The sequence below is a fragment of the Scyliorhinus torazame genome, chromosome 8 (genome assembly GCF_047496885.1).
Source record: "Scyliorhinus torazame isolate Kashiwa2021f chromosome 8, sScyTor2.1, whole genome shotgun sequence".
NCBI lineage: Eukaryota > Metazoa > Chordata > Chondrichthyes > Carcharhiniformes > Scyliorhinidae > Scyliorhinus > Scyliorhinus torazame.
In genome coordinates, this window is record NC_092714.1 from 232,637,898 (window position 1) to 232,665,334 (window position 27,437).

Below are 27,437 nucleotides of genomic sequence, written 5' to 3' on the forward strand. Positions count from 1 at the left end.
GCTGTGCATTATCGAACATGAAAGCAACCGACCGTTGGTCAGTGAGGAGAGTGAATCTCCTGCCGGCCAGTTAATGCCTCCAATGTCGCACAGCTTCTACTATGACCTGGGCCTCCTTTGCGACTGAGGAATGGCGGATTTCGGAGGCGTGGAGGGTGCGTGAGAAGAAAGCCACGGGCCTGCCCGCTTGGTTAAGGGTGGCCGCCAGAGCTACGTCGGACGCATCGCTCTCGACCTGGAAGGGGAGGGACTCGTCCATGGCGTGCATCGTGGCCTTTGCAATATCTATTTTGATGCGGCTGAAAGCCTGGCGGGCCTCTATCGACAGGGGAAAAACTGTGGATTGGATCAGTGGACGGGCCTTGTCCGCATAGTTGGGGACCCTCTGGGCATAGTAGGAAAAAAAACGGAGGCAGCGCTTCAGGGCCTTGGAGCAGTGCGGGAGGGGGCACTCCATAAGGGGGCGCATGTGTTCAGGGTCGGGGCCTGTAACTCCATTTCGCACTACGTAGCCGAGAATGGCTAGGCGGTAGGTGTTGAACACGCATTTATCCTTGTTATACATGAGGTTAAGGATTTTTGCGGTTTGGAGGAATTTTCGGAGGTAGGTGTCGTGGTCCTGCTGGTTGTGGCCACAGATGGTGACATTATCGAGGTACGGGAATGTGGCCCGTAAACACTACCGGTCAACCATTCGGTCCATCTCTCATTGGAAGACCGAGACCCCATTAGTGACACCGAAGGGAGCCCTTAAGAAGTGGTAGAGCCGCCCATCTGCTTCGAAAGCCGTGTATTTGCGGGCACTAGTGCGGATGGGGAGCTGGTGGTAGGCGGACTTAAGATCCACCGTGGAAAAGACCTTGTATTGCATGATCCTGTTGACCAGGTCGGATATGCGGGGGAGAGGGTACGCGTCAAGCTGCGTAAACCTGTTGATGGTCTGACTGCAGTCGATGACCATCCTATGCTTCTCCCCAGTCTTTACAACCACTACTTGAGCTCTCCAGGGGCTGTTGCTAGCCTCAATGACACCTTCCCTCAGTAACCGTTAGACCTCTGACCTAATAAAGATCTGGTCCTGGGCACTGTACTATCTGCTCCTGGTGGCGACTTATTTGCAATCCGGGGTGAGGTTCGTAAACAGGGAAGGCGGATCGACCTTGAGGGTCACGAGGCTGAAGAGAGTGAGGGGGGTATAGGGCCGCCAAATTTGAAAGTTAGACATTGGAGGTTGCACCGAAAGTTCAACCCTCGGAGTGTGGCCGTGCAGAGGTGGGGAAGGACGTAGAATCGGTAGTTTTTGAACTCCCTTCCCTGGACCGTGAGGTTAGCTACACAAAACCCCTTGATCTCTACTGAGTGAGATCCGGAGGGCAGGAGATTTTTTGATTAACGGGGTGGACGGGGAGAGAACAGCGTCTTACCATGTCGGAGTGTATGAAGATCTCCGTGCTCCCAGAGTCGATTAGGCAGGACATTTCATGCCCGTTGATAAGCACCGTCGTCGTAGCAGTCAAGAGTGTTCAGGGCCGAGACTGGTCCAGGGTCACCGAGGCTAATCGTGGCAGCAGTTGGATGTTCTCTTCGGGCGGTGTGTGGTCAGCCGAACTGGGGTCCTGGGAATCCATCCAAGATGGCGGCGCCCACTGGCCGTACATGGCTGGGGGTGCACAAAATGGTGGCGCCCATCCATCGCACGTGGCGTCCGCGGGACAACATGGCGGCGCCTGGAGGCCACACGTGGTCCTGGAGGAGGAAGATGGCGGTTATCGCTGGCCGCAAAGGGTCCATGGAGAAGGTTGTGGTGGCGGTCCATATTCACCTCCGGAGACCGCAGCGACCGCCTGGGCCTGGCATACTGCCACAAAGTGGTCCTTTTTGCCGTATCCCTTGCAGATGAACGAACGGGCCAGACAGCGCTGTCGGGAGTGCTTGGCTTGCCCGCAAAATTGCAGCGGGGCCCCCTGGGGTTGCCAGGCCGTCTTGCAGCACAAGCTTGTGGGGGGATGGGAGATGCCTCGGGGTCGGCCGCGGCGGGTTCCACGCTGCCCAGGGGGCTGCCGTGCGGTCGGGGATGTAAGCGCGGGCATTTCGGGAGGCTACACCCAGGGAGCTACACCCAGGGAGCTGTGCCTCCTGGAGGCCTAGTATCCCCTTGTCCAGCGATCGCTGGCGGATTTGGGAGGACAGCATACCTGCAACGAAAGCGTCCCGGATCGAACGTTCTGTGTGGTCACTCGCCGAAACTTGCGGGCAGCTGCAGTTTCTTCCCAACACCAGGAGCGCACGGTAGAATTCTTCCAGTGATTCCCCAGGGATTTGGCGCCTCGTCGCTCGTAGATGTCGGGCATAGACCTGGTTTACAGGGCGAATATAATGTCCTTTCAGCAGCTCCATTGCGGCATCGAAATCGTCCACGCCCTCGCTGAGGGTGTAGATTTCTGGGCTCACCCTCGAGTGCAGAACTTGTAGTTTCTGTTCTCCCGTGGGTGTGTTTTCGGCCGTCCATTGATATCCATTGAAGCACGCCAGCCAGTGCTTGAAGGTTGCTGCTGAGTTTGCCGCGTGGGGACTGAGTTGCAGACACTCCGGCTTGATTCGGAGCTCCATCCTTTAAAAACTAGCGTATTAAATTGATGCACGATCAATAACTCCAGATGCGAGGTTGGAGACAATTGAAGGCTTTAATACGCTAGATGTTTCCCCCAGCAGCGCAGGTACAGAAGAAAGATGCTGGGGCGGCATGGGCTGTTATACCCCGCCTTGCAGGGCGGAGCTAACATACAGGCTTAACCAATGGGAACAAGTAAATTCTCCACCAATGGTTTCCAGCATTACCAGGTACCATAACCCTTCGACTACCACAGTCAGTAGCAATGTTTGATGAAGACAGGCTCGCCACCTCCTCTTGACTCTATATTCAAAGAAAGTGCGTGCTGTCAATAACCATTATTTCTCTCCAACCACCAATAATAGCCCCACCCCTAGGCCCCACCATTATCTCCCCAACCTCCCCATAAGGTTCTCAGCCACTATTACCTCTCTCCTCCAGCGCCTGACCCTGAACATCATTACCTTCTCTTGAACAAAATGTTATTCTTGGCTCATGGTTAAATATAAAAAACATCTCCGAGCTGAGAAACCAACTTTTCTCTATGTATGTGTTTAAAAACATCAGGAAAGAGGGGGCATGTGGCGCAGTGGTTAGCACTGGGACTGCGGCGCTGAGGACCCGGGTTTGAATCCCAGCCCTGGGTCACTGTCCATGTGGAGTTTGCACATTCTCCCCATGTCTGCGTGGGTTTCACCCCCACAACCCAAAGATGCGCAGGTTAGGTGGATTGGCCATGCTGAATTGCCCCTTAATTGGGAAAAAAAATAATTGGGTACTCTAAATTTATTTTTTAAAAGTCAGCAAAGTATCACTGCGCTCTGGTCCTTTCATTCATTTCACAAGTTAGAACATGTTTGGTTGCTGTCTTGTGTTAACAACAGAGTCTGAAACACCAAATCAAATCCTCTGCAGACAAATGCACTTAAGGTTAGGGATAGAAAAGGGAATCTGCTGTTACTCGTCTCAACAAGACAAACCCACAGCTGTATTTATACAGGGAATCTGTGCACAAAGCGTGTGTAATGAAAGGCAGAACAGCAGAGCTGGTTTCAGCAAAGGCCAGCAGTCACACGGCGATTGAATTTCAGTCGTTTCTGCACTGATGTGGGAAAATATTTCCTCTCCCTCCTGGCATTTCTACGGGGAGAAAGATCTCCATTAACTAAGGCTTGGGAGACATTGCTAAATAGATTGCAATTATGTTGGTGATTAAGCAGCTATTCGTACTGCCATGATCAAACGTTTTGGATACGATTGCCAAGAACTAAACTCTCGACTTCACCCATAAATAAAATCTCTGCTGCCTTAGAAAACTATCTTGTGTAGCTGCTACTTAATAGGGTTAGCAACATAGTCAAAAAATATATACAGCGATTCAGAGAAGCACTAGTAGAAGCATTTGTAATAAGCTCAAATCCCATTTTCAACGGTTCGAGTTATCCAGTGACATATGACTCTGAATATATGCCAAATACCAAATTGATTTATCTTATTTGTTGTATCTTATTTGTAGGCCACCATCTTTCTCTCATAAAAACTAGCTATTCCATGTAATGTAAAATATATGATTTTACTGTGTGTAACTGGTGTAGCTTCTTAAGACTAATTGTTATAGATGTATAACCTGAGGTCAATTACAAGCTAATTGCTCTTCGGTGGATTTGAGTGACAATTATAGGGCAATTTCTGTTGCTGAAGAAATCTCTCTCGAAATTGCTGATCCCATATAAATCTTTGGCACCCTTTAAAAGGTCAGAAGCTATCGGGTAATGACCATGTTTCTTTCCATTTCTACAACTCTAAGCATAATAAGGACCTGGGTTTGATTCCCAGCTAGGGTCACTGTCTGTGCGGAGTCCACACGTTCCCCCCGTATCTGTATTGGTTTCCTCCCGGTGCTCCGGTTTCCTCCGGGTGCTCCGGTTTCCTCCCACAAGTCCCGAAAGACGCGCTGTTAGGTGAAATGGACATTCTGAAATCTCCCTTAGTGGACCCGAACAGGTGCCAGACTGTGGCGACTAGGGGATTTTCCCGGTAACTTCATTGCAGTGTTAATGTAAACCTACTTGTAACACTAATAAAATTATTATTATTATATTAGATATTTGCACGTGTGTGAAAGCGTGGCACCTGAAATATGACCAATTCATGTCCAAATTTTTATAATCTCTTGTGGCAGTGTCCATGAGCAATCTGTGTGGTCTGGGACATGGTTGGCCTGATTGGCTCCTATTTGGCCCTTCATGTAAATCTTAGTTGCACATTTCTTGTGCACATTGATTTTATTTTCTGATCACAATTTTTATATAGTTTTCTATTTCTATTATAGATATATATTAATTAGAGCTACAAACCTCTGTGACTTTTACATCAAGATTGGGCATCGCACACTTTTATAATATTTAGCCTTCCAACTATTAAGTGATGATGTTGTGCTTCCACTGCTGGATCTTTCCAACATTTTGACCTGGATTTCAGCTAAGGGTCATTCCTTCCACTGACCTCAACAAAAGCAACCCAAACATTTAGTGGTCTCTCAGGCACAGATTTTCGTTTTCTTGACATCAGTTTGAATGCGGCATCATGAGGATTTCCAGCAGCAGTGAGGTCATCAAGTCAGATAAGCAACCAATCACACAGAAGTATTCTCACAGGCAGCAAATGAGGAAGTAAGATGCTCTGAATTTTAAAGAGTGAAATAATTAAATGGGCCATATACATGAGAGTAAAGTGGAAAATGAAATATCATAACCATTAAAAAAGTGCAGTTTTTTTTATCATAATGGAGAAAATTGACATTCCACAAATATAAAATGAGTTTTTCAGGGATAATGAGATCATTCCAAAGTAATTATGCACTTAGTACGTTGGTAAAATCTAGGTACACCACACCACATTCAATAAGATGTAACTTTTTCATGGGGTTTTACGGTGACACAAATGGCATAAAAGGGCAGGTTTTGAGAAGTTCACTTTTTACTTGATTACAGTTAGGAGTAAAGGGGAAGCACTTCAACAGTGCGCCCTTTGGAAAGTTTAGAATCACTGACAACTTCTGGATTTAATTGTGTGTGGACTCAAAATATGTCTGCAATTTCTGGAGCTATCAGTTTTGCCATCATTACTACTGCAAAATCCATGCCTTTATTTTTCCAGCCCTTTTCTTGCCTGGAGTGTGCTAAGTGTGATTCGAGGCAAGTTGCACTCACATACGCACACATCCTGTAACACTGCTCGAAGGACACACTAGTTAATAACAATAGGGATGTTATTAACAAAAATGTGACGGAGCAAACACTGCAAGAATTAATTGTGACACTAACGGGAGGTGCATGCGACATGCAAGACACTTAATGTATTAATGTAGATCCATATCTTAGGTTTTGCTGAAGTGCATTAAAAAAAACTTCTCGTTGTCAACTTTCCATCATTAGTTCCAAATCCACATTTACAATGGAAGCTGCATATTTAAATTTATCAAACTTTTAAACCAGTGGCGATACGAGAATTGAAATGGACGTGCTATATAAAACGGCTATTCCGCTGTATTTTACCCAAATTGGAGCTGTTCATGCCAGCTAGATTGCCTGTTATTGAAATGCATGAAAAATATTTTTGAAAAAAGTTAGCAGTAGTGACATGGAAAAACTGAATACCGGGTTGTCTGAAACGGGAGCTCTGTTATCACGTTTATGCCACTGGTGAATTCTAACGACTGGGGGAATTTGCAGTAAACTCGATTATCCGATGGTTATATTAAAATAAATGCCCTGTTTCCAATAAATACTGTCTTCTGCTGAATCAGCAGTAACACGATTAGTATAACCACCTAGAGTTTTTTTTCTGCAGATGTTTAAAGGTGATATTTCATTGTTTTCCTTTATTTGGCACGTCTATTGAAAACGATCGCCAAGAAGAAACGTGACAGGCGTCAGCCCATTTTCTGAAGTGGATTGAGCGTTCCGGTGACTTGGCACACTGGGCAGGCAAATGCAGTGATTTAAACGTCAAACTTTCTTAAACTGCGGATCACGTTGGGGCACAGACGGCCTGTCGCCGGCACTAAAGTAATCCCTCCAACAGGCGCCTGTTTAACAAGCAGCCGAGGCTGGGGTGCAGAATGCCGGCGGCTGCTGCAGCTTCCCACGCTGCTCCATGTCGCACGCGTGGGGCGCACAGCCTGGCTAGCTGGCGTCTCTTGTGTCTCATGTTCCACCCCACCAGTGAACTCCACCTCTCTGCTGCTGCTGCTGCCCAAGTTAAAATCTCCCAACAAGTTAACAGGCTATTGGCGAGACTTGGGAACACGTTGCATGTTGTTTAGGACTCCTTTGTCCAGTATTTTATTAAGCGGCATTTACAAATTGTTAATAACCGAGTTTGCGCTATTCCCAAAATAGCAAATAAAATGGTCAAGCATTTATATGACGTTGACAACATTCATGGCTGGGATTTTTTTGTAGGGTCTTGTGTGATAAAGTATTAATGTGCAAACTGTGGAGATGTTCAGCTCCTCTCTCAAACTTCATGTCTTTTTTTATTGATCGAAAGTAAATTGAGCTTCTCGTTGACACGAACCATATGCTTCAGTTCAGCTGGGCAGTCAACTGAACGTCAGCAGACAATGCTATACTCCAGACTTAGGGGAAGAGTTTTGCACAACTTTTGGTTTTGCGCTGGTGTGAGGCAAAGTTTACACAACTTGCAAAGCATTTTGTCCAGATGTTAGTGGGTTGTTTCCATTTTCGCTGCCCAGAAAGTGGCATAGAGGGAACAAGATTATCTGATCAGACAGTAAATGTTGCTCAAAGCAGGTCAAACCAAAAGATGCGCAGATTAGGTGGATTGGCCATGCTAAAAAAACTGCCCCTTCGTGTCCAAAGCTGGGTAGGTTAGATGGGGTTCTGGAGTTACATTGATAGGGCGGGGAGGGGGGATTGGGCCTAGGTAGGGTGTTCTTTCAGAGGGTCAGTGCAGACACGATGGGTCGAATGGCCTCCTTCTGCACTGTATGTATTCTATGGTATTGTAAACCTGCAATGTGACAGGAAACAAATGACAGGCACCCCCTAACTGCACTGTGGGTGTACCTACAGCACATAGACTGCAGCGATTCAGGAAGGCGGCACGCCAACTTCTCAGGGGCAATTCGGACTGGAGAATAAATGCTGATCTTGCCAGCGATGTCCACAAGCCACAACAACAAAATAAAAATGAAACTCTGCAGGTGTCGGAATTCAAAACGTGCCATGTCACCGGATCAGTTCAAATACATTTCAAATGTTGCAAAGGCAGATCTGATTCATTTCACCAGTTGCCAGTTTGGAAATCCATTGCAGTTAGTTCCCTTAGGGTATTTATGACTATTCCCGAATTGGTGCCTGAGCAGAAACTTTCCGGAGGAATGTCTATCTTCCATTTATAATCATTGGTCCAACCTGAAGAAAAAACTCCAACTTGCCGCCCACAACTTGTAGCTTCGGCATAAAACGGACGCTGGCAAAGCCGAGCCTGAAACCTTGTCAGGGTCAGAAGACTTGGCTGCTGTAGAGCACCACAGAATGCAAATGGATTGATGAAAAAACATAAATACATGAGCATTTTTTTGTGAGCCTCTGTGTGATTCGATTATGCTGCCTTGCTGGTGAGGTCAGAAGACCACATGCACGGAGGCAAAGGAAACTAGCGGCATAAAAAAACAAATATTTTTTTTGGAGTAACTAATGTATCTTACAGAAGGGGCAGAAGCACATATTATTAATTGCAAGAACATTCTGAACATTTCTAATCATCTGAATTGGGTTTAAATAACACATTTGATCCCTATATTGTACGTGTTTTCTGAGATTAGTTGACACCTTAAAACTTGCTGTCTCCATTCCAGTGGGTATTCTGTATGTTTTTTTAAAAAATTAATTTACGGGATGTGGGCATCGCTAGTTAGGCCAGCATGTATTACCCTTGGGAATACTACATCAAGACAAATTCAGGTGAGAAGGAGAATTCTTTAAAACAATATTTCACCCCTTAAATTGTTGGTTCCTGCCGTATTGAGTGTCAGATTGCAGCAACAGGTGTGAAGACATTCATTGTGTCTCCGGGATTATTTCCCCTTGGTTTGATATTTCACACTGCTGACATGCACACAATATGCACATTTACAATATACATTAGTGTGCACCGAGGTTCAACGGTTGAATGGAGGGTCTACTCTATGGAAGGAGATATCAGAGCCTATCAAGTTATTAAAGATTTCAGTTGTGCACCCCTCAATGGTAAAGTGTGCCTGAACGCAAAGGGTCCAAATTGGATTCTGTGTTTCATAGAATTTACAGTGCAGAAGGAGGCCATTCGGCCCATCGAGTCTGCACCGGCTCTTGGAAAGAGCACCCTACCCAAGGTCAACACCTCCACCCTATCCCCATAACCCAGTAACCCCACCCAACACTAAGGGCAATTTTGGACACTAAGGGCAATTAAGCATGGCCAATTCACCTAACCTGCACATCTTTGGACTGTGGGAGGAAACCGGAGCACCCGGAGGAAACCCACGCACACACGGGGCGCACACACAGGGAGGATGTGCAGACTCCGCACAGACAGTGACCCAAGCCGGAATCAAACCTGGTACCCTGGAGCTGTGAAGCAATTGTGCTATCCACAATGCTATCGTGAGGTGGCTGGTTGCAGCTGGATTGCAGGCACAGTTTCAATCCTGTAACCTTGAGTTTGAGAGGGGGCAGTTCGATATAACCACTGCACCGATGATTCATTGTAGGGAGTGGGCTGTCGCCAGACCAACTGCCAGACCCCTTCATCAGAGGGAAGCCCCAGCTCTACCAACCAGCGACGAGTGAAACAAAACCGGGGCCCGGGCGAGCTGTCAATCAAAGCGGTCTCAGGAGGGCTGAGAGCTGCTGTCGAGCTGACAAACTGATACCGTGGGAAAGCTGCCCCGCGTTTCCAACTAACACGTCTCTCAGAGCAGAAGAGCTTTGTACAAGAAGGCGAGCGGCTAAACCATGAAGAGATCTTTGGAATTCAGCTCCTCAGACAGTGAACTGGACATTGAAGAACACAGGTAAATCGTCAATTAAATCTTCATTCGGTGAATTGTAATTTAGATCACTAATCATTAAAGGCGGCGCCTCATAGTCAGTGGCAGATAATGGCTGCTTTATTGAACAATCTGCCTGACGATATATAATCTTGTTTTAAACAGGAGTATGAAAGAATCTGTGTTACCATCGACTTTCTCCCAGAACCAGGCACGAAAGAAAAGACGAGGAGTACGTTTACATTTTTGCTACAAAACACGCTTATTTCTTTCCGGCTACATTGTCGAGAACATTTGGAAAATTGACTGAAGTTGACCTTTTTTATTTGCAGATCGTTGAGAAACGCCGCAGAGATCGGATTAATAACAGTTTGTCGGAACTTCGCCGACTCGTTCCCAGTGCCTGCGAGAAACAAGTAGGAGGATTTAACCTTACTGCACAGGACTAGGCAGGAATCAGTGGTAGTTTAATACAAGATACACTGATAGTTTAACACACTGATAGTTTAATATAGAACACATGGATAGTTTAATACACTGATAGTTTAATACAGGATACTGATAGTTTAATGCAGGAGAGACAATAGTTTAATACACCTGATAGTTTAATGCACAGATAGCTTAATACACTGATAGTTTAACACACTGAAAGTTTAATACAGGATACACTGATAGTTTAATACAAGACACACTAATAGTTTAATACAGGATACACTGATAGTTCAATACAGGATACATTGATAGTTTCATACACTGATAGTTTAATACACTGATGGTTTAACACACTGATAGTTTCATACACTGACAGTTTTATACAGGATTATACAGGATAGTTTAATACAAGACACACTAATAGTTTAATACAGGATACACTGATAGTTCAATACAGGATACATTGATAGTTTAATATACTGATAGTTTAATACACTGATAGTTTAATGCAGGATACACTGATAGTTTAATACATGACACACGGATAGTTTAATACACTGACAGTTTAATACAGGGTACACTGAGTTTAATAGAGGATACATTGATAGTTTAATACACTGATAGTTTTACACTGATAGTTTAATGCAGGATGCACTGATAGTTCAATACACTGATAGTTTAATACACTCAGTTTAATGCAGGACATACTGATAGTTTAATACAGTGGTAGTTTAATACACTGATAGTTTAATACAGGATACACTGGTATTTTAAGATACTGTTAGTTTAATACAGGATACACTGATAGTTTATCTACTGATAGTTTAGTACAGGACCTCCTCACCCGAGTGGATATGTCACTCCTCCATCGCCTCTGGGTCCAGGTGTTCTCCCCTCTGCAGTGCCAAGTTGAGGAGAGTGCAGCAGACCACAATAATGTGGGATACCCTCTGGGGGCTGTACGGAAGGGCACCCCACGACCGGTCCAGGCACTGGAACCACACCTTTAACTGTCAGATTGCCTGCTCCATCAGCAAATGCATTGAGGCATGAGTCCCAATATAGCGAGTCTCCATCTCAGTTTGTGGCCTCTGCACTGATGTCATCTGCCACCTCCTTTATTGGGTGACCCTTGATCCCGAGGAGCCATCCCTCCAGACGCTTCTCTCTCTCAAAGATGGCCAAGACCTGCGAGTGCCCCAAGATGTAACTATAATGGACACTCCCTGAGAAACAGGCACATACCTGCATGATTTGCATTGTTCGGTCACAGACGATCAGGACATTAAGGGAATAGAACCCCTTGCGGTACATAAATGGTGCCGCATGATTATACAATGGAGACCACAGGGCCTCGTGGTGCAGTCTATCAAACCTTGCACCTGGGGCATGCCTGCTATACCGGCGAAGCCCATGACCTGGTGTCTTGGCTCTCTTGGTCCTGGTCCAAGTTAACAAACATGTGGGCCCTCATATAAAGGGTACCTGTCTCTTCTTGTGCAGCTGACTGGGAGATGGAAATCATATCACCGGTGTTACACTGAAATGAGCCATTCACATAGACATTCAGAGTGGCAATGAATTTAAGGGCCATAGGCAGTGGGTGTCCTCCCATCCCATGTGGTGTCAGCTCTTGCAGGACTCGGTAGAGGTAGTCCACTATCCCAGGGACAGGCGCAGTCATCTGTGGCTCCGACATCTGTAGATAGGGAGAATGACATCAGAAGGCCCTTGCCGGTATAGTCTGAAACGAGGCTGTTCCTTCTGTGGTATTGCTCCCTGTACAGCTAAGCAGCCCAAGCTCCCCCTCCTCAGCAGGGCGCTGGTCCTGGCTGCATGCAGCGGCACCTCTCTGTCTCTGCTGCTGCTCTAATGCTATCAATAGAAACAACAACTCAAAAGGCTCCATGATTCTCCAGAATCATGCACTGAAAAGAGAAGGAAACCAAAGTGAGCAGTGAGGATTCCTGACAGAGTCCCATCTGTCAGCCCTCTACTCCTCTGGGACCTCTACCATGCGTTCCCCCCTGAATGAATGCCTTCCTGAGTTGCCGACTCTGCCCTTGCAGCCTGGCTTCTCATAGAACCCCACCCAATTACCTCACGGTCACCCCCAGTGCTGACCCTCAGTATTCTCCTCCTGCCGCCTACTTTCCAGCTCCCAGTAAAGACGGGCACTCCTTCAGCAGTGATTTGGCCACAAGCCCAGTAAGAATGACACAAGAAGCAATGCCTACATGCCAGCCTTCAGATCCTCTTAAAGCAAGGGGCTATCCAAAGTGAACGGAAGGTAAGGTCTGCTAGCGACCCTTCCCCCCGACCCTCAGCCCCGAGTGGAGCTTATCTGTGTCCGCCACATCCACCCCGGTGCACCCTGAGCAGTGACGAGCCTGGGAAATCATGGCTGCCCGACCGCTCAACTCTGATATCCCACTTGGAGGTGAAGCCACCAGGTTCACGCTTTTGTAGATCTGCTGCAAACTGCATCATACTGGCACCCAGTGAATATTCAGTGACGGGTGAAGGTCTGGAGAGTGTACTTGCTAATGTATTAGCATTCCCCGGTTCACTTGGCACAATTTGCACTACTCCATTGAATTGGGTGGGGGGGGGGGGGTAGATTCCAAAAGTCAATCACGTTTTTCAATTCTCTCCGGATTTTGAGACTGCGCCAAATTTCTCACTGATGGAGAGATGGTCTCAAAAACATCAACATAGTTTAATATGATACTTTGATAGTCAGACACATAGTTTAATATGATACTTTGATAGTTAGGCACATAGTTTAATATGATACTTTGATAGTTAGACACACATGCATAGTTCAATGCACTCATAGGTTAGCACAGGATACACGCATAGTTTAATCCACAGATTGTGTAATACACTGATTGATTGCTCAATACAGGATACACTTGTATCTTAATACCTTGATAGTTTAACACAGGATACAATGATAATTTAATATCCTAATCATTTAATACAGGATACACTGATACTTTAATGCTCAATGCAGATTTAATTCCTGCTCTATGGGGAAAAAATTAGGAGAAATTTTAAATTATTTGAGGAAACGATGAAGAAAAAAATCCAATGGCACAGTTATAAAGTTTGTACATCGGTCCTCTAACAGCCATTATATGTTTACTCGTCTTACAGGGATCAGCAAAACTAGAAAAAGCTGAAATCCTGCAGATGACAGTTGATCATTTAAAAGTGTTACATACAAGTGGCAGAAAAGGTGAGCATAACTTTGAGTGCTTTTTAGCATTTAAGTCACTATTAATCTCACTGTTAAAAACCTTGGAAAAGTCACACCTTGGTGAATGAAATGTAACTGGGTTTTCAACCAGATGCTAAGTTTGTAGTCATTGCTAACATCTTCGTTGGCCTTAGAATACTAATTTTATTTTTGTGGAATGTCTAATTTTTCCATTATTTTAAAATAGTTTCTAAGAAATGGATTTAATATTTCTTTATTATAATTTTTAAATGCATTTTATTCAAACTTGTATCAAAGTAGGTTACAGCAAATAAACACCCCGGGAAACATTCTTCCCAACAATCAACAATACAGTTTGTACAGATTTTTCTCCTTTTTCACCCCCCCCCCCCCCCCCATCACCCACCCCCCTGCGACAAACAGCTCCTCAAACAATGCCACAAACATCCCCCACCTTTTCTCAAACTCCCCTGCTGAGCCCCTTAACTCATACTTTATCTTCTCTAACCGCAGGAAGTCATACAGGTCACCCAACCATGCTGCTACCCCCGGTGGCGATGCCGACCGCCACTCCAGCAAAATTTGTCGCCGTGCAATCAGAGAGGCGAAGGCCAAGACATTGGCATTCCTCCTCTCCATGAGCTCCGGCTTCTCTGAAACCCCAAATATTGCCACCAATGGATCCGGGTCCACTTCCTCCTCCACTATCCTGGCGAAGACCCCGAACACCCCCGCCCAGAATCGTCCCAATTTTTCACAACCCCAAAACATGTGCACATGATTCACTGGCCCCCGCCCACACCTCTCACATTCATCTACTACCCCCTGAAAGAACCCACTCATTCTCGCCCGAGTCATATGCACCCTGTGCACCACCTTAAACTGTATCAGGCTCATCCTTGCACAAGAGGAGGTCCCGTTTACCCTTCGCAGTGCCTCACTCCATACTCCCCAATTGATCTCCATTCCCAACTCCGCTTCCCATTTCTCCTTGATCTTCACTACCTGCTCGCCTCCCTGCTCCCCCAGACACTTATATATATTCCCAATTCTTCCCTCCCCTTCCACATCCGGAAGCAGCAGTCGCTCCAGCAGGATGTATTCTGGCAATCTAGGGAACCACTTCCAGACCTTTCGTGCAAAGTCCTTAACCTGTAGATACCTGAACTCACTACCTCTCGGCAGCTCTACCCTCTCCCTTAGCTCCTCCAGACTGGTGAACCCTTCCTCCAAATACAAATCCCTCACCTTGACCAGTCCCATTTCCCTCCACCTCATGTATACACTATCCCCCCCCCCGGCTCAAACCCATGATTCTCGCAAAACAGCGTTAGCACCGACATCCCTTCCACCTTAAAATGCCTCCTCAGCTGATTCCATATCTTCACCGTGGACTGCACCACTGGGCTCCCTGAGTACCTACACGGAGCCATTGGCAATGCTGCCATCACCATAGCCCTCAAACTATACCCCTTACAAGATTCCTCCTCCAACCTAACCCACTCTACCCCTTCTCCTTCCCACCACCGCCGCACCATGTCCACATTTGCCCAATAATAATGAAGCAGGTTTGGCAACGCCAACCCTCCCTTCTGCCTCTGTAGCAGGGTCCTCCCCACCCTCGGCACCTTCCCCGCCCCTTACAAGATTCCTCCTCCAACCTAACCCACTCTACCCCTTCTCCTTCCCACCACCGCCGCACCATGTCCACATTTGCCCAATAATAATGAAGCAGGTTTGGCAACGCCAACCCTCCCTGCTGCCTCTGCCTCTGTAGCAGGGTCCTCCCCACCCTCGGCACCTTCCCCGCCCATACAAAGTCAGAGATGATTGTGTCCACTTTCCAAAAAAAGGCCTTTGGTATAAAGATTGGGAGAGCCTGAAAGATAAACAAGAACCTCGGCAAAATGTTCATTTTCATCACTTGGACCCTCCCCGCCAACGTTAAGTGCAGTGTATCCCACCTCTTAAGATCCTCCCTGGCCTCCTCCACCAGCTTTGTTAAGTTCCACTTATGGAGCCCCATCCATTCCCTCGCTACCTGAATCCCCCAGTACCTAAACCTATCCCTTGCTACCATAAATACCATCCCCCCTAAATTAGCCCGCTGTGCCAGCTCATTCACCAGGAATACGGATTTAATATTTCAGCATCTACCTTAATTCCATGTGCATGGTCCAATCATTTGTTTTGCTATCTTTAAAATTGTCTTTAAATTAGAAATATTCAGTGCATTTCACTTCCTGCTTGGAGCCTGTGTGAATATTTCAACGTGATTGGCTGCTGCCCCTGCTTGACGACGACACTGTTGTTAGATGTCAGAAGATCCCCTTGACTTGGCTCCAGATTCAGACTGAAAGGGGAAATCCACGCCACCAGATTGCTATATGTTCTTGGGCAGCTTTCTCTGAGATTATTCGTGTGCCCCCTTGCTTTGCGACTGACTACAAAGTCCAGACCCTTGCCATGTAAACTACATCCTGGAGTTATGGCTCAAGCGGACATTTGGACCCACTGCTATGAAATCTCCTGCAGAAAGCAAGTCTCACACAGCTTGGGTTTCACACTGTATGGAACTTTACTCCTTTTGTACGTATTAAACCTGAAAAAATCTGGGTATTTTTTTCAAGTTCACCTGGAATCAAACAACGGTTTCAGTGAGTGTAGGTATTTCTTTTCACAGCTTTGAATCCATTGACCAATAACGTAACTGGTCCAGCCCCATAAATAATGTGGCTACAAGAATATATTCAAGAGGCGGCTTCATATAGCACTTGGGGCGAATGCGATCAAAGGTTAGGGGAGAAAGCTGGATTAGGCTATTGAGTTGGATGATCATCCATGATCGTGATGAATAATGGAGCAGGTTCGAAAGGCCAAATGGCTTCCTCCTGCTCCTATCTTCTAAGTATCTATGTAGGTCAGGAGCTGAGAATTTGTGGTGAGTAACACAAGTCCTCACTTCAATTCCCATGGCTCTGAAGGGATTAAGGTAGATGCTGAAATATCCGCCATCTATGTAGCACAATTCAGGAGTGTAATGGATCATGGCCAATTCACCTAACCTACACATCTTTCGTCTGTGGAAGGAAATCAAAGCATCTGGAGGAAACCCATGCAGACATGGGTGAATGTGCAAACACCACACAGTCACCCAAGGGCGGAATCAAACCCCGGTTCCTGATGCTTTGAGGCAGCAGTGTTAGCCACTGTGCCACCTAAGCAATTGTCCTTCACCGACAAATATAATCAACAGGATAGCTATTTCCTAAATTTGTTTTTCCCTGACCGGGAATCAAACCAGGGCCACAGAGGTAAGGTCACTGACTCCTAACCACTAAACGACTAGGGAGTAACTGTCTCGCACTCACCTTGAGTATGAGAAGCATCTTCTGCACACCCTCAGTTTAGCCAGATTCCTCCGCCCAATGATCTGATTTATTGCCACGTGTACCGAGGTACAGTGAAAAGTGTTCTTCTGCGTACAGTCCAGACAGATCGTTCCATACATGACAAACACAGGACATACGATAAATACACAATGTAAATACATAGACATCGGGTGAGCTTTAAGGAGTGCAATGCTACATAATGGAGACGATGCATGGAGAGATCAGTTCAGTCCATAAGAGGGCCATTCAGGAGCCTGGTAACAGCGGGGAAGAAGCTGTTTTGGAATCTATTAGTGTGTGTTTCTCCTGCCTGATTGAAGAGGTTGGAAGAGAGAATAGCCTGGGTGGGAGGGGTCTTTGATTATGCTGTCAGTTTTCCCAAGGCAGCAGGAGATGTAGACAGAGTCAGTAGATGGGAGGTGGGTTCGTGTGATGGACTGGGCTGTGTTCATGACACTGTAGTTTTTTACAATCTTGTGCCGAGCAGTTGCCATAAAGGTTGTGATGCAGCCAGATAGGATGCTTTCTATGGTGCATCAATGGCTCTGTCAGCCTCAGCTTCTGGGTTCTGAAGAGGTCGCTACTGCCCCTTCCCCATTCTAGGGTGAGCCCCTTCCTTTTGTCCAGCACGGCGCTGATGTGTCTTTCTTCTCTTCCTCTGCTGTTACCTGTAAAATGCAAATGTCACCACAGTCCCAGGGGATCATAGGCTGCTCTCCCCTTTGAGAGCTGGTTGGTGGTAATTTAACCTGGGGTCACCACACCTAAGGTAAGGGGCAAGGTTGAGAAGGTGGGGCTTTCATGAATAACCTCAGCCGGTACAGGAAAACAGCTGTTGGCGTCGCACCACATCACAAATCAGTCATGCAGCCAACTGAGCTAACTGACCCCTGATTTCTCGAAGAAGTCAAAATGCTGTTGGAAGCAAGTAGCATAAAAATAGCACCCACCGCTAGATTGGAACCAATATTGTAGCCACCCGTCAAAGTGCAGTGGTCTGAGATTGTTAGCTGCAGTATTATTACAAAATAAGAGCAAATCCATCAAAGAATGCAGTCCGCCATTTGATGGTAATTTCTGTGATTAATATTTGGCAGTTAAATGAGCAGCTTCCCATTAATATGATGTACAAAACAAGTAAAATAATATTAAGTCTATCTGAAAGTATAAAGTATATCTATATTAGAGAATGGGCATAATCCAATGGGAAAAAAAGCAGAGTCCCAGGCCGGATTCTACGAGCCTCTGTGCCACAATCACGCTTGGCGCGGGGGCGGAGAATGGGGCGTTAGGCCCGCAATCGGGTCCGACGCCGCTCCTGCGATTCTCCAGGAAATCGCTGCCAATCACGCACGTGCGGTTGACGCGGCGCCGGTTGGGGGCCACTGATCGAGGCCCCCGCGGCGTTTCTCTGCCGACAACTGGCCGAGTTCCCGCCGCCGTGGTTCATTCATGGTTCCACCCGATGGGAGCTCGGAGTGACGGCTGCAGACTCAGTCCACAGCCGCCCTGGTGAGGGACGGGGAGATCTGTCACTGGGGAGGGGCCTCCAGGACGGCCAAGCTCGTGATCGGGGGCCACCGATCAGCGGGCGCGTGCGATCTGGGGGGGGGGGGCCTATTTTGTCGGGGCCGGCCCGCTGTGTGGGTCCGCCATGCTGCGTGGGGCCGCCGCGCGCATGCACGGACCTCCGGCCGGAAGTGCAGGGTCCCGCATCGGCAGCCGGAGCTGCTTGGATTACTCCGGGGCCCTGCAAGTCCAGACTGCAAGACCTGGTTAATATTCAGGCTTGGGCTGATAAGTGGCAAGTAACATTTGTGTCACACAAGTGCCAGGCAATGACCATCTCCAACAAAAGAGAATCTAACCATCTCCCCTTGACATTCAATGGAATTACCTTCACTGAATCCCCTGCCTTTAATGTTCTGGGGATCACCATTGACCAGAAACTGGACCTCCCAAATAAATACTTTGAGTACGAGAGCATGTCAGAGGCTGGGAATTCTGTGGCGAGTAATTCACCTCCTGATTTCCCCAAAACCTGTCCACCACCTTCAAGGCACAAGTCGGGAGTGTGATTGAATACTCCCCACTTGGCTGGATGAGCACAAGCCCAACATATGAAGCTTGCTTTCATCCAGAACAAAGCAGCCTACTTGACCAGCACGCCATCCACCACCGTAACTATTTGTTACCTCCATCAGAGGTGCACAGTGACAGCAGTGTGCACCATCTACAAGATGCACTATAGCAACTCACCATGGCTCCTTTGACAGCACCTTCCAAACCCAAGACCTCTACACATAGAAGGACAAGGGCAGTTGCTGCATGAGAACATCACCAAGCCACGTACCAACCTGACCTGGAACTATATCGCTATTCCTTCACATTCACTGGCTCAAAATTCTTGAACTCCCTTCCTTACATGACTGTAGATTTACCTACACCAGATGGGCTGCAGCGTTTCAAGAAGGTGGCTCACCCCCACTTTGGCAAGGCCAATTAGGGATGCACAACAAATGCTGGTCTTGCCAGAACCACTCTCATCCTTTGAAATAATTTGTTTAAAAATTGTTGGAGATAATTATAATGTTCAGGCAGTGAACAAATTTCTCCCCAGACAAATAGGCAGGTTTCCCGATGAGATCATCCAACACTTTGCCATTTTTTTTGAAGGGGGCGTGTTTTGCACCGGCAGTGTCAGGGGTGGGGCCTAAACATGCCAACAGGCTCAGCTTAACCGAGATCGGGCGTGATTTGTAATGGCTGCCCTGTTCCCTAAATTAAGTCTTTTAAAAAAAAATATGTTTTATTGAAATTTTTTTCCCAAACAACAATTTTTCCCCTCTTACAAAGCAAACGCAACAATAACAATACAGAAATTTTTAACAATACACAAGTAACAAAACCCCTTTATCTTTGACCTAAACTAAACTAACCCCCCCCCCCCTCCCCCCCCCCTTCCCCCTGGGTTGCTGCTGCTGGTTATCTGTCTTCCCTCTAACGTTCCCCTAGGTAGTCGAGAAATGGCTGCCACCGCCTGGTGAACCCTTGAGCCGATCCTCTCAGGGCAAACTTTATCTGCTCCAGTTTAATGAACCCCGCCATATCATTTACCCAGGCCTCCAGTCCGGGGGGTTTCGCCTCCTTCCACATGAGTAGGATCCTGCGCCGGGCTACTAGGGACGCAAAGGCCACAACGTCGGCCTCTTTCGCCTCCTGCACTCCCGGCTCTTCCGCAACTCCAAATCGAGCTAACCCCCAGCCTGGTTTGACCCGGGCCTTCACCACCCGTGAAATCACTCCCGTCACTCCCTTCCAATACCCTTCCAGTGCCGGGCACGCCCAAAACATATGTGCGTGGTTTGCCGGGCTCCCGCCACACCTCCCACATTTGTCCTCCACTCCAAAGAACCTGCTCAATCTTGCTCCCGTTATGTGTGCTCTATGTAGCACCTTAAATTGAATCAGGCTAAGCCTGGCGCATGAGGAAGAGGAATTTACCCTGCTTAGGGCATCAGCCCACATACCCTCCTCTATCTCCTCCCCTAGTTCTTCTTCCCACTTTCCTTTTAGTTCGCCCACCTACTCCTCCCCCTCTTCCCTCATCTCTCGGTAAATCTCTGACACCTTGCCCTCTCTGACCCACACCCCTGAAAGCACCCTGTCCTGTATCCCCTGTGTCGGGAGCAACGGAAATTCCCTCACCTGTTGTCTAGTAAATGCCCTCACCTGCATATATCTCAAGAAATTTCCCCGGGCCCTAAATTAAGTTAAAGACCCACCCACCACAACCAACTGGAACCCCCCCCCTCAATTATCGGCAGCATCAACCCCCCCGCTCCCCCCCCCCCCCGCCCAAGGAACACTTGCATCATCCCCTCCCCTCAAGGATCACTGGCATCCACCCTTGCTCCCAAGGAATACTGGCACCCACCCCCTCCTCCCCAAGGATCACTGGCATCAACTCCTAACCTCCATCACCCCACAAGGATCGCAGGCATCGGGCATTCCCAATGGGTCTCCTATAGGCCCTGCCCTGCCCCCACCCCAGTTAGACCATGCCCATTCAGGCTCCATCCATTCAGGCCATGCCCCTTCAGAGCCCTCCGCTTTAGGCCCCCACCACCTTCACGCTCCACCCATTGGCACTTCCAGGTTGGCACTGCCAGGGTTCCGGGGGCCATACCGCCCATGTTCCCAATCACCCAGGGGAACAATGGCTGCCAAACGCCCCAGTGGGCTCTAACTGTGCATTCAAGAAAGCTTTCAAGCAAGCCACAAGTTCTGTTATATGAAGAGTGGGGGAAAAAAACCATTGTAAAAAAGTTGAGTTCAACCCGGCCCCGGGTTTGCAATGGAGGGAACTCTTGAATGTTAACTGGGTGTGAAATTCAATGTAAACAAACAATCTCCATAGGTATTATGAAGCAGGCAGCAGCCAGCTAAACGCGAGGCTCCTAAAAGTCAATGAGCATGAAATTGAATGTAAACAAGCAAGTACAAAGGGATAAAAGAAGGTATACTGCAACAATGAAACCACAGAGCCCATTGAAATTTCAAGGACAGTGAAATGCTTCTCCAAGAGACAAGTTGCAGAATGTTTCTGCCCTGTGAGAGGATTCTAGGATAGACAGTGCTGTACACTGTTATGGAGTGTTAAACATGAAAGAAAGCAGACTTCAAGGCTTCACAGACTCACCGCTACCCCATCCTAGGGTTGACCCCTGGCCTGGCTCCTCCAGCCGGAGCCTCTTAACCCCCAGCTCCCTTGAAGGACCCCCAGCACTTGTTAGCGATGGCTGTGCCCTTCTGCTCCCTGGAGGTAAGTGGGGAGGGGTTCCCACCTCCTTCCTCCTTCTCAGAGTGCACCGCACGTGGTCCACGTTTCAAAGGACCAGTAACAATTGACGCCTGGCTGAATTGCACGAAGCTGGTTGATGTGATTTAAATCTTGTTAATGAGATTGAAATTTATTCAAGTAAATTTAAATCAGCATCTTGCCCTTTTCTGGGCGAGATCCAATTCATGCCAGCGGGAATGGCCCAGGAAGATCGCAAGCTGTTTTGTGCCTCGGTGCGAATCCCATTTTTGACCTAGCCCTAAATTCTCTCGACGTAACGGTATTTGCGCCAGACTCAAAGTGGCTTGAATATCGCTCCAGCAAGCTTTACCTTCTGACTGGGATTCAGACTCATCTGGACTGATTTGGACTAAGTTGATTTGGATATTACAATAGTCTGAACATTGATTTCACGTGATGACAGTGGGCTGGATTCTTCTGCCCCGCCCGCCACAAGAACGCCACGGGCGAGAGGCAAACAATGGCGAACTCCGTTGATCTTGGACGGGATGTTCCTGTCCTGCTGCTTCTGGTAGTCACTAAAGAACCCAAACACTATTTGAAGAAGGACAGGGAGTCCACCTGGGCTGAAGGTCAACATCCCTCCCTTAACCAATATCACCAAAAGACAGACCAACTGATTGTTCATCTCATTCTGTTTATGGGATGTTGCTTGTTAAAAATAGTGATTGTAGTTTAAAATTTGTGAATGAAGAGCTTTGAGATGATCTGGCAGGGTAAGGTTAGTTTCAATGCAAATTTTATTAGCATAGCAGTATTTGGGCTCAGGGTGGTGTGGGGTCTCTTGTGATTCAATATAAACAGCTTATATCTTGTTAAAGTGCCATGAAATTTGCTGTTCTTCTATAAACGCATTGTAAGCGTGCCTTTCAACTTGTTGAACATTATACAGCAAATGAAGAAGATGCAAGCACCCCATTGAGACTATGGGAAGTGTACACCAAACCTTTTCTGGAATAATACCCAGAATGAGGGAGTGTAGTTGTGAAGAAAGACTCCTGGGGCGTGATTCTCCGATCCCCCGCCAGGTCGGAGAATCGCTGGGGGGGCGGCGTGAATCCCGCCCCCGCCAGCCGCCGAATTCTCCAGCACCGGAAATTCGGCGGGGGCGGGAATCGCGCCGCGTCGGTCAGCGGGCCGCCCCCCTGGCGATTCTCTGGCCCCCGATGGGCTGAAGTCCCGCTGCTGTCATGCCAGTCCCGCCGGCGTGAATAAAACCACCTCCCTTACCGGCGGGACTGGCGGCGCGGGCGGGCTCCGGGGTCCTGGAGTGCCCCCACGGTGGCCTGGCCCGCGATCGGGGCCCACCGATCCGTGGGCGGGCCTGTGCCATGGGGGCACTCTTTTCCTTTCGCGTCGGCCATAGCCTCCGCGATGGCCGATGTGGAAGTGACCCCCCCCCTGCGCATGTGTGGAGATGACATCAGCAGCCGCTGATCGGCGAAGTCCCTTCGGCCCCGGTTGGCGTGGCACCAAAGGTCTTTCCCGCCAGCCGGCGGCACGCCAAACTCTCCGGCGCGGGCCTAGCCCCTCAAGGTGAGGGCATGGCCCCTAAAGGTGCGGAGAAATCCGCACCTTTGGGCGGCCCGACACCGGAGTGGTTCCCGCCACTCCATCCCACCAGGACCCCAGCCCCGTCGGGTAGGGGAGAATCCCGGCCAAGAAACTGGACTGTTATTGATATAAACAGGAAATTTAAAGAGAACCAAACAGATCTTTTTGGAATTATCAAAGAGAGGAATCATGGAAGATTATCGTTAGCAAATTAAATGTGTAGTTAGAAGAAATGGTTTCAAAAAGTGTGGTACAATACCACAGGATGCTTTAGCAGAAATGGGAATTGAAGCAGAAACTAGAAGGGAAATGGGTAAGTATTTAAAGACGTAAAATAGAAAAGTATTTGGGGGAAGGGCAGGAAGACGGGGTTGGATAAGATAGCTCCAGTTGAAGAGTTAGCATTTACAAAGGCACAATGGTTTGAATAGTCTCCTTGTGTTCAGTGATTTCTATGGGATGAACATAATGTTCATGATGAGCAGTAACCAAATTCATTGTTGGGTTTATCGAACATGAAATAAACTTTCACATTTTGCTGAAGCTTACTGTCAAGCAAAGGTAGCAATTTTTAAAAAAATGCATTTTTAGAAATGTATCTGTATGCGTGTGTACGATATTGAGATAGATATATTGATTTTCAATGGCCAAATATATGTATTGTTACCAGTCAACTTTCTTTTTCAACGGAAAATTAACTATCAGCTTCCAACAAAAGAACAATTATATGGGAGCTAGTTGTCATGGCGATTCCCCATTCTCTGTACTCGACCTCAGCCTTGACTGCTTCTCAATTACATTTTCTTCATTCATGGATCTCACGCTGTCTCAGCCTTACTAATATCACTCCTGCTCTGTTATGTGGTTAATCTTCCCCTGAATTCCAGCACTGTGTCCCTCTCACTCCCAGCTTGCATGTCAGAAATTTCTTCTCCCTACTTCAGACTTTATGTTCCCTTCCACTAGCCCTTGATCCACAGTATTCTTTCTCCTCCTCCAGCTCAGTTTTGAATCTTGGGATCCTTTCCCTAACAGCCTTAAGCTGTGCTCAGTTTTCCCTCCAGCATCAGACTCTAATACTTCCCTATCTCTGTTTCATGGTTTACTCTCTCTCTCTCTCGTTCATAATATACTGAAAAATTGCACAGACCGTGATAATGGCCCATTGGTTTCCAAGGTAGTTTATATAGGTCATTTTTTTGCCTTTTTACTTGACCACTGGGAAAATATAATACAAATTTAGGTGTTGTTCTTTGCGGAGAAGTCACAAAATTACCCCAGGTATGGGATGTTGAGATACAATTCCACAGATGCCAGTCTCTCGAGTACTTCATTCATCGTTTATATGTGAATCTTGGCAGCGAGCGTCTGCAGGCTACTTTGTGACTACTGATCATTACACCAAAGCCTGGGCTTCTCCTTAATCAATATCTCCAAAAGCCAGCTGGGGTGATTAGATGGCTTTGTAATTTGAGGTCCTGAGGGTAATTATAGTGTAGCTGCTCCTAAAATGCCTGGGATTGGCCTGTATTATTCTCTAAATAAATCTGTGAATTCAGGGGTGGAGTACATATTGCAATTTGTCATCGACAGGTATAGTTTTAAATCATCTTGTAGTTCATTTCAAAGTTAGAACATTGTCACACTGTAATTGATTTTATTGCAGCAAGGTGTTTGACACAGTTTCTAATTTCACTGTTTTGAATTAACAGGTTATTTTGAAACTCCGGCATTTGCCACGGATTATCGGATTCTGGGTTTTCGGGAATGCTTATCTGAAGTTGCCAGATATCTCAGTGTGGCTGAGGGATTAGATCATTGTGATCCCTTGAAGGCTCGCCTGGTGTCACATTTACACACTTGTGCAACACAGAGAGAAGTTGTAACTGTTGAGAATAGCCATCAGCTCCTGAGTGCAGGATACCCTCACCAGCTTGCGCTGACCTCTCTGTCTCATTTCAGCGGCGTTGAAGCTCCCGCTCACAGCTTTCCTCCTGCAGAACAGAGTCATCACAAAGAGTCCATGCTCAGCAGTATCCATCTCGAACAGTTAAATAAATTGTCCCCTGCAGGCTGTGTGGTCCCCATTCTGGCAAATGTGGCACATGTGCCATCTTCAATATATCCAGTTTCTCCTCTGACAGCCATACAGTTCCCATTTTCTATTGATTCTCTGCCTCGACTTCCAGTGGCTGCAGCCCAACATCCAATACAAGTTGTAAAAAGTGGAAAGCACTTCTGGGCTACAGAAGTGGGGGCATTTTAATTTGAATGTGTGGTTATAGTTCTAGAAGGGCAAGTGACAAGATTTTCCTTCTATCACATTAAAGTTTGCATTATGCATACTGTTCCATGCACACTTCATGATATGGTAACTCCGTCTCTGCTAAGGTCAAACCTCATTATTATAAACTCTATGCAAAGGAAAGCAGTTCTTATTTGGGATCATCTTATCAATCATTGGCTTACTTTAAGGACTTATAATAGTGCCTCAGCTGACAGCAGGGAAACATTAATTGTCGCAAAAATGAGCAATAATGAGTTTCAAATGTATGTAATTTATTATATATGATTGAAAAAGACTTTTTATTGCATGAAGCAATGACTCATGAAGTATTAGAGTTTGATAAAAATTATGATTAAGTGTGTCCAATAGCTCCATGTGCAATTGCACTGTACAGTTTAATACTAACCACCACAAAGCAACAGGTTTGGTTCCTGTCTGTGCTGAGTCACATTAGGCCTTCTGTCCCTGAACCAGGAAAGGGAAAAGCCAGCAGTTTCCAAACTCTGAGTAATAGCCACGGGGTAAGGTACTGAAGGGTTGCCGGTTCCTATGGAATTTCCTTATTGTGAAATGCTCCCTTCAAGAAGGAAAAAAGCAAGAAGAATTACAACCAGATGTTAATCAAATTGCCTGGACTGGTATAATTACTGTGTTCAGAGAGCTGAATATACCTACCATCTGACATTATACTTACAGGGGTTCTACTATCCTCATTGCAAACTATGCAACATCTCAACAAGGAGTATCCATCATTCAGGCTTTGAGACAAGAGTACCCTCTAGTGTTCTACTGCCTTCCGACAAGTTTAAGCTCAACCATGTTATGGAATTTATTTTTTGTGAGCTTGCTATGAAAATGTAATTCCTTCTTGATCAAGACTAACCTCCAATGTACATAATGGTTTAATGATTGGTGATTAACATGTCCCCATTGATTAAAGTTCATTATCACTATATAATAATGATGAATGTTAACCCCCTTCCCTTCAGTGTTTTAACAACTAAAGTTAACTGCCGCAACAGTCGATATTTGGTAGGGGTATGGCTAAATAACTAATATGTCTCTCCATGGTATAACCGGAAGAATAACACTTCTTTTGTGAAACCACAGAATGGGTTAGTGCTAGATTTCATAGCACATATGCTATTGTGCAGTAACTAAAAAATATCTTCAAATTTTATCTCTCATACACATCTGTGTGCTGAAAGAATGTTTATCTTAAATTAGAGGTATATGGGTGAAATCTTTAACATCTAAAAGTTATATTTCTTAAATTGACTAAGAAAAAGCACACGGGTACAAATAATTGGGCCAAAGATTATATCAATCTTCTTTATACTGATCAATGTGTAGCATGCTAATGCTAATAGAATGGAATCCAATCCCATTGTAGAATACCTACAGTGCAGAAGGAAGCCATTCGGACCATCGCGTCTGCACCGATCCTCTGAAAGAGCATCCTACCTCGGCCCAAACCGCACATTATCCCCATAACCCAACCTAGGGCTAATTTATCATGGCCAATCCACCTAACCTTCACATCTTTGGACTGTGGGAGGAAACCGGAGCACCCGGACGAAACCCAGGCAGACATGGGGAGAACGTGCAAACTCCACACAGACAGTTGCCTGAGGTCGGAATCGAACCCAGGTCCCTGGCACTGTGAGGCAGCAATGCTAACCACTACGCCACCATGCCGTCCCATTTCTGGGACCCAGTCTCAGGATCAAGTATTCCCAGGAATAACACAACCAGATGTAAAGTGAAGCTTCCATCAAGCAATGTGTTCTAAGTCACAACCTCAGAAAAACAGCTTTATTTTCCATTTCCCACGTTAACCACCGTTCGACCTCTCTGAATGAGATTACCAATCAGGCTTCATGCCCACATTCACTAGAAACTGAAATTGAAACAGAAAATGCTGGAATAGCTCAGCAGGTCTGCCAGCATCTGTGGAGAGCTCCATACATGTTGTATGGATGCGGGGGGGGGGGGGGGGGGGGGGGGGGGGCAG

General features: G+C 46.8%; 1 protein-coding gene across 1 annotated transcript; it reads left to right on the forward strand.

Annotated features, from left to right (window-relative positions):
* The first annotated feature begins 7,596 nt into the window (after positions 1-7,596).
* On the forward strand, positions 7,597-26,384 carry LOC140428450 (hairy/enhancer-of-split related with YRPW motif protein 1-like). Its single transcript, XM_072514925.1, has 5 exons — positions 7,597-9,695; positions 9,837-9,903; positions 10,004-10,087; positions 13,263-13,344; positions 24,849-26,384. The coding sequence occupies exons 1-5, from the start codon at positions 9,637-9,639 to the stop codon at positions 25,400-25,402; spliced, it is 846 nt and encodes a 281-aa protein (XP_072371026.1). The 5' UTR covers positions 7,597-9,636; the 3' UTR covers positions 25,403-26,384.
* The last annotated feature ends 1,053 nt before the right edge of the window (positions 26,385-27,437 follow it).

Coding starts and splice junctions, on each gene's coding strand:
- LOC140428450 (XM_072514925.1), top strand. CDS start 9,637: ATGAAGAGATCTTTGGAATTCAGCTCCTCAGACAGTGAACTGGACATT. Junction 9,904..10,003: donor CACGAAAGAAAAGACGAGGA/GTACGTTTACAT, acceptor TTTTATTTGCAG/ATCGTTGAGAAACGCCGCAG. Junction 10,088..13,262: donor CCAGTGCCTGCGAGAAACAA/GTAGGAGGATTT, acceptor CTCGTCTTACAG/GGATCAGCAAAACTAGAAAA.